Genomic DNA, 8358 nt, shown 5'->3' with positions numbered 1-8358 from the left:
AAACTTATTTTCTCACCCAAACCCAAGAAATTGGAATTCTTTCAAAACCAAGAAAAATGCCTTCACGTGAGGGAGAAGTGGAAAAATAATTCCATAGAAAATTTTGGGAATCAAACAACACAAATTGGGTGAAAATACCATGAAAAATAGCTCTATCAATCAGGCCTTAAGTATAAAGTTTGATAACCATTAATGTATTTAACCCCATTCCATTACATCCATGCTTTTGCACTTTAACCCCGTGCCATTACATCCATGCTTTTGATTTTAACAACGACGATTTTTTCCATGTTAGAATTTTCATTTTTATGCTTAATTTCACCTCTTTGAGTTGGTCACAAGGCAACAACCTTTGACGCCCCCCCACCATTGTGACTTCCTCCTTTGACAAGTAGATGATAGAAGCGCAACGACCTACCCAGACAAAATAATGCCGGAAAGTAACTTATTGAGGGGTATATTTGGTACTTTCGAGAAAAGTAAAGATGGCCATGCCAGCTAGTGCAAATGCAGCTTCTTNGAAAGTAACTTATTGAGGGGTATATTTGGTACTTTCGAGAAAAGTAAAGATGGCCATGCCAGCTAGTGCAAATGCAGCTTCTTTTTTTTGTCACCATTTTTAATTTAAAATTTTCAATTTACACACAGAGTGGGAACACAAAGAACATTCTCAAAACTCGAAATAAATTTTCGGAATTAATCGTCAATTATCCAACATATAAACAAACATGAAGTTGAAATCATAGACTACTTTACAAATACTTTCAGTTCAAAGGTATAAATCAAGAGCAAGGTTCGTTTATTGGAGATCTCAGACAATCTGAGTGCACTCTTACATGTCGGTTTAGGATTACCATACGCCGGACGAGAGATGAAGCATCATTACAGCAGCAGTGAAAATATATGAATAAAGGAGTTCACCTGATGACAAAGAAACCATAGAAAACAATTAGACAATCCCCGATAGTAGGAAAGCGTGTATAAAGGAATGAATGGTCTTGTCATGAAAATATCCTATCGTAAAAGTGATTTACGAAATCCAGTCACCATTTAACTGTTTGATGGGAAGCTAATCACTAGATCAAGGGTTTTTTTGGCATAGGTTTTGAAAAACAAAAAGCTACTTTTAAAATTGTTTGAATAACTTTCTGGAAGTGCGATGTCTGCTTAGAAGAGCTTTTAGACAAAGCTGGCCCAAGTTGACTCTCATAAGATCCTATACTGGAAGCAGAATCTACTATACCAAACAGGCTTTAATAAATCGCTTAAGCAGTCATGTTCGAGAACCTCAGTTCAGCAGCAAGGATAATCTTGTGCATCAACAAATTCCTTGATTAGAATGCAATATTAAGCGGAAAGTTCAAAGTTAAAGAAAAATATAGATTACGATATCAAAATACCTCAAAGTTGAAGCAAAACATAGATTACAATATTATAGCAAGTGTACAAGCACATCCAATATTCGCCATTTGGGTGGGATATGAAGAGCACTATATAAATTTCAATCTAAAGAACCTATAAACAATCTTGCGATTGATTCTCACCTTACAAATGCCAAGACTAAATCAATCTTGCAAATGACAAGAACAACAAGAGGACCATTTCCGGGTATGTAGAACCATTTACGATCTTATTATTCAATATCTAGATGCAAAAGCCGATAGCTAAATAGAACAAGGCTTACCATGAAAAGGAAATCCATGAGTTGATGCAACTATTGAATCAAAACTTAGGTTGCCGCAGTACTAGAAGTACATGGTGCTTGTGCATTGTCCTCGGTCAAAGAAGGGTTGCCACCCATCTCTAAGGTGTGCTGTTCAGCTGGAACTGGAGTTGAGCTATCCTCCATATCATTTGATACAGAGGCAATGTTGGTTCCACTATCTTCTGCTATTTCAAGATGATCCATCATGCGGGATACAGGTGCAATATCTGGATCCACATCTCTACGAACCTCAGTGGAAGGGTCTGGCGTTGAACTACGAACCTCAGTGGAAGGGTCTGGCGTTGAACTATTGCGAGCAAACAGTCTCTCCTTCCAGCCTCTTGTGCTCTTGGTTATCGACTCTTTGTATCTGGGGGAAAAACAAATTGTTCATTCCAAAGACTCGCCAAAAGAAGAACTTGCCTCCTCTATCCTAGAGTAGGAGTCTCTTCATGAAATCTAAATTTTAAGTTGCTTGGTTGCGACTTTTAAGATCTACACCATAGAATTATTTTTTCTTCTGCTCTTATTTTTTTTTGCGCTTCCAGTTAAGTTGAAGGTCGATAATTGAAAAGACATAACCTGACCATTCTGAATAAAGATCAAAGCTCTCTAGAGCCATTCAAAAAGATCCAGATATAGATCATTCATTGGAAAAAGTAAAAGGGGGTTGCATCTACCATAAAAAATGGTTTTTAGAAATCTATAACCATCTCACTAGAGAAGGTACACAACTTGATATTGAAACATGACCGGAATCTTTAAATTTGAAATCAATTACGAGATAACCTGAAAAGAAAAGTACAACATTAAAATAGGACCTGAAGAGCAAATGATATACTCCGTTTCCTTATAGCCAGTGTTCTAAAAAGTATGTGTCTAGGCTCGAAGCGAACGCTTCGCTTCGTGTCTAGACGCTTTTTTTTCCAATTCCTAGATGGCTGAATTTTCTCCTTCCTTTCTTCTGTCTTCCGTAGACACGCTTTATTAGATTTTTTTAATTTTTTTTTAAGAAGTCTTTTATTTTACTTTAACTCATTATTATTTAAAAAAAATAAATTCATTTGACTTTAATTTCAAGTTTTAAAATGATTTTATCCGTACAAACATTAAAATTGACTCTATCTAAATAGTTAAATAAGATTTAAGTTTTAGTGTAATCTGCATTATGTAATTATGACCTTGAGATTCATTTTATTACAAACTTCAAAAGCACGTATGAAGTTCCTATAAATCTATTAAGTAGGACTTGTCTAACTGAAAATTAAAACTATGAAAAGTATTCTTATTTTTACATTTCAAAAACTTGAAAATTGTATAATTGACTAATGGTAGGAGTTATTGAGTAAATATTGTATTTTAAAATTTTAGATGTTTAATATATATTATTTTAATTATTGAATAATTTTTAAAATGATTAAAAAATTAAAATAATATTATAAATAAGAAAATGTATTTTTACGCCTAAGCGTCGCTTAGGCTCGTAAAGCTTGAAGTTCCGGCTCCACGCCTACATACGTTTTACGCTTTTTAGAACAATGCTTATACCTTGTTGACAATGCACCTAGTCGAGATTTGAGAGAATCTGAGAATGACTGCAAATCTGATGGTCCAGCTCTATCTTGACTGTTTGGGGAAGTCTGAGCAGGAGACCTCCTGCAAGGCGACTTAAAGACTAAGCTGTACTGAACAACATACAATACACACGACTGATTCTTTACGAGGGTAGAAAAAACTAAAACAAAGATCAAGAAACACAAGTACCGATTGCTAGAGGAAGTTCCAGGTTGATTTGCAACAGCAATTGATCCTGATGTTGGGGCTGTAACCTGATCAACTTGAGCAGGAGATGGTTGTGTAGTAAGTTGTGCAGAATCATCTTCTACAGTAATAAATGGAGAATTTGGGCCAGCTATCATGACAGCAGGAGGTGTTCCAACTCCACCCCTGTGAGCAGGGGAAGAAGCAGAAGAGGAGGAAGAATTTGGATTAGTTGAAAACACCAGAAAATGGGGACGGCCTTGAGTAGATGACCTACTCCTATGACCTTCCCTCCTACCAAGCTGACGAGTCCTTCCCATTGCAGCAGCAGCAGCTAAGTGTTGAATAATGCGTTCTTCAAGTTCAGAATCACTTGCACTAACTGGTAACTGAACCAGAAGTTACAGAAAATATTATTTGAACTCACATTATGAAGTCACAACATAAGTGAGTAGGGGGAAAATGTTTATAAGCGTAGGAATGAACCACGAACATGCTGCAATTCAAAGTCTCCCAAGGTTGGATGATGAAAAATAGTGGTGTTTCTAGGTGGATTCATTCTCAGATTCCTCTCATGTTCCACAGCATCGAGCAATTCTTGGCTGTCAAATAATGCATAACATGGGCCCTCAACAAGTAAGATCACTAAAAACTTGAAAAGGAGAAAGGCCAAGTTGGTATACCAGTTGGGATCCTTCAGGCTGATGGTTTGCCAACACATTGGGCACTGTGAGCTTCTCTGGCACCTATTTTTATTGCAAAATAATGAAAGACTTTATCAAAACATTATACTGATACACAACAATAGACAGAAATAACCTAGTTCCCTCAAAAAATTAATAATCATAATAATAAATAAATAAATAAATAATAATAATAAAATGAGGTTTCTTATCTAAAATGCCATAGGTAGATTCGAAGAAAAATAAAGATAAATCATTATGTAGAGTAGCTATCTTTTCAGTCATGTGAAGATGTTACATTAACTGATTAACTGAGGTAGGTGCCATTAAGCAAGTGGTGACGAAAATTCAAGTCAGAGTGATACTAGATTTACCAAAGAGCAGAACAAGAAGAAACTTAAGCAAAATTGACATATCCAGCATTTCCTAGAACCAAGGACGACATGACAGGTATGTGCCTTCTATGCATGATATGGGGATATAAAAGTAAATTTCTTATGCAAATTGCAGCATATTAACATTAACCTAGACTTCTAAATCTAAAAATTCAAAATAAAATAATTCCATAGATTCACAATAAAACCGAAATCCTGATCTTGATTTAAAAAAAAAAATAATAATAAATAAATAAAAAGACCACCTCATAACCCTGTTTTACTTAAAATAGTTTTACCCTTTCTTATAACAATTTGCATAATATTAATCCTCCTATGTAGCAAAAAAATAACTATACATATATAACAAATTCATCAAAATCAATACTTGAATTTACAAAAGCTGAAGTTAAGAACAAGAATAATGCCAGATCAATTTGAAAATTTTGACCAAGAGGATCTATCATCTATGTTAACATAACCATTCATTCTATGTTATAAGTTTGTCACTGGATCGCCTATTTCATCCACCCCCTATATTGTCGAGAAAGGACAACTAAAAAATCTATGTACTCGATCAAACAACTTTTACTAAATCATGTAATTTCCTAATTATGCTATTGAACTTATGCTACTGAACCTATATCAAAGTTACATCAGTTCAGCACAAAATGGAACTAAGTTTCTTGCCTAGAGGGATGCAAAGAAATCATCATGCATCACAAATCCACGGAATAAATAATTTGATGCGAGAAAATTTTCATTGAAAGCCAATCCTTATACCATTCAAGAATGCACTGAAGATGAAACTCGTGCTTGCAATTAGTCACCTGCAAATGGAAAAGTGCAATTAATTTGGCAATAAGTAAATTAAATCCATTACGGTTCAACATGTTATCCTAATACATACTGTTGAAGGATCACTATCAGAAAAGTCTTCAAGGCATATGCTGCAAGCATCGTCACATGCCTCCTGAATTCCCCCTTCGACAAAAGCTGCGGCCGACGACAAATGGTTCTCAGGTACCTTTTCATCTTCCATCTGTTAAAAAAAAAGTGAATACCTTTATCTCAAAACATAGAGACACATAAACAAAATTGAACAAAAATCATAGCATTTCACATTTACACAAAGGCGAATAAGTAAAAATATTATTCACAGAACTCAGTGACCTAACGATGTACAAATATGAAAGTAAAACGTGATAAAAAGCATACAAAAACAAGATTAGTAAATAAAAATTATGCATACGAAAGCAACCAAATTATGTATTTCAAAAAGGGAATTTGATTGGAAAGCATGGATATTTCAAAACCACATAAAAATCCATTGGGTCGGGTTGAACCAATCAAGTTAATTTCAGTTTTTTATATAAATATATATCTTTCCTAAAATGTCCAATTGAAGTTGAGGACTAGTCTTGCAGATAACACATCCAGCTTCCAAAATAACATAGACTCCAAGAGGATCGATTCTTAATTGAGTTGCCAAAACAGAAAACCAGTTCAATAGCAAAATCTCACAGCTCAGCCCAAACCCTAAACAAAAAGTTAACCCAAATAAAATGATATTCAACTAAAAACTATCGCTTTTTTCACTAATTATACCAGAGAACCATCCAAAACAAAATCCATACATTTATTCATATCAAAAGTTGACCATTTCCAACATCCACCAATCGGAAACATGTGGTAACAGACACCATTATAAAACAAATAAAATTAAACACAACCCACAAGTAAATTCGTAAAAATTACAAACTTCAAAGAAAATAAAAAAATTCAGCAACAGAAATCCATCAAATTTCACATAAATGCAAATTACCCCAAATAAGACTGTTCTTTTTGGCGGGACACTAGGAGAAGTGATCCAATCTAACACCAGATCAAAGTAAGGATGAAGAAATTATTGATACATACAAATAGAAGAAGTGATTTGGATGGGTTTTTGATGTCAGAATTTGAGGGAAGAAAAGTAAGAACAAGTAGCAGCATAAAGAGAAGACTCGTGGACTTTTCTTGTTGGTGTCTGGATAATTATTTTTTGGGAAAATTGAAGCAACGGTTCTTAACCTTTTCATTTTTACAGATTTTACCCTAACTTTTATTTTGTGATAATGGAGATTTCTAACCTTTCATAAATATGCAACTGAGGTCCATTTGAACGGAAACCATCCAAAACACTGTCTTCTGACCAGAAAAAGTAAGAAATCAATATGCAATAATACTATCCAAAAAGGTATCAACGTCCAATAAAATCATTGAGGTAACAGATAGTTCAATAAATTTTTTTATCAATTGATGGTGTTTTGGACGATTTCCATTCAGATAGGCATCAAATGCATATTTATGAAAGGTTAACGATCTTCGTTGGCACAAAATAAAAGTTAGGGTAAAATTGGTAAAAAATAAAAGGTTAGGGACCGCTACAGAAATTTTCCGTTATTTTTTCCTTTTCATTTAGAATAATTACATACGGGGTCTCCAATCTATTAACACTGCACCAAATAGATCCCTAACCTAATATTTTGACTACCTCACTCCCAGCCTTATATTTGTAACATTTGGATCCAAATGACTACTGTATTAAAAAGGCAATGTCATCCTTACATGCAATTAAACAGAATAAGCCCCTATTTGGTCAAGATTTTTAGCAAAAAATTTAATTGTTGTCGGTGATTTGTGAGTCTATATTCAATTAACCTACGAAGGGACGAGTGGGCGTCGTCGTCCCTACTGAAATCTCAAATGTGACTGTTTTAAATTCAAATTTTTGGATTTTTGTTTAGTTTCTTTCCCAATTTATTTGAAATAATTTATTTTTACGTAATTGTGTCTTGTTCTCACTAAACGATAATCTTGAATCTGCTCCTACGTAGGAGTCATCCTGTCAACTCATTTTTGTCTTTTCTCTTATTACCATTTCAATCTTTGTTAAATTATATAGATAAAGAAAGTTTTCCAATCAGTGACAAAGGTTGTTCAACGTATAATGGACAATCTGATAGTGCATTTTGAAGATTCAATATTATTCATAATAATTTCGACTTGTATCATGCAACATGCATATTATGTTAGATGAAATATTTTATTCCATGTTTCTGTTGCAAAATATCAAATCTTGATAAGTAGATGATTTTAATCGATATCAAATAGAGCCTAAATAAAAAATTAAAAAACAACAAAAATGAAACCAAAATAAATAAGTAAATAAATAATCCAACCTCCGCAGTTGTCCCCAAGCTCCCACTAGATTTTATTTTTAAATAACAAAAGAATGGTCTTTTACTATAAAATTGAGTGTAAATATAAGAGTAAGCCTCCGTTTCGCTCGCATTTTTTCAAATTAAAATGGGTGGAATAGTATTTTTTTGGTGAAATAAGTGGTTGAAAAAGAAAAAAAAATTCGATTTATGTGTAATATTATTTTATGGAAGATTGTATGATTGAAAATAGGAGAGAGAAAAATAAAATTTAATTTAATGAGGGCCAAAACAGGGGCTAAAATTGTCTATTTGGGACCCAAAAGTTATAAAAAGAAAAGGATAATTAGCAAAAAAATCCCTACCTTTCGATGTTTTCGTGGAAAACATCCATACCTTTCATTTTTTGGCAGATTACACCTTTACCTTTACCTTTTTTTTGTGTAAAACGTCCTTCTGTCAACTGTCTGTTAAAATGCTCCGTTAAATAAAAAAGGTAATTAGCACAAAAGATCCCTACCTTTCAAAGTTATTGTACAAAACGTCACGACCTTTTATTTTTTAGCATAATTAGCAGAAAATGTCCCTACCTTTCAATATTATTGTGCAAAACGTCCCTACCTTTCATTTTT

General features: G+C 33.7%; 1 protein-coding gene across 1 annotated transcript; it reads right to left on the bottom strand.

The window, feature by feature from the left end:
- Positions 1–667: 667 nt before the first annotated feature.
- Positions 668–6526, bottom strand: LOC111383049 (E3 ubiquitin-protein ligase RHF2A-like). The gene is made up of 9 exons (XM_023007107.1): positions 6349–6526; positions 5434–5565; positions 5307–5353; positions 4150–4212; positions 3960–4068; positions 3470–3855; positions 3254–3361; positions 1685–2075; positions 668–921 (listed from the first exon to the last, which is right to left on the bottom strand). Exons 2-8 carry the CDS (start codon positions 5563–5565, stop codon positions 1730–1732), a joined length of 1191 nt encoding a protein of 396 aa, XP_022862875.1. The 5' UTR covers positions 6349–6526; the 3' UTR covers positions 668–921; positions 1685–1729.
- Between the last annotated feature and the right edge of the window lie 1832 nt (positions 6527–8358).

Source organism: Olea europaea, unplaced genomic scaffold (assembly GCF_002742605.1).
Source record: "Olea europaea var. sylvestris unplaced genomic scaffold, O_europaea_v1 scaffold261, whole genome shotgun sequence".
In the NCBI taxonomy this organism is placed as follows: domain Eukaryota; kingdom Viridiplantae; phylum Streptophyta; class Magnoliopsida; order Lamiales; family Oleaceae; genus Olea; species Olea europaea.
This window is presented reverse-complemented; position numbering and strand designations above follow the sequence as displayed.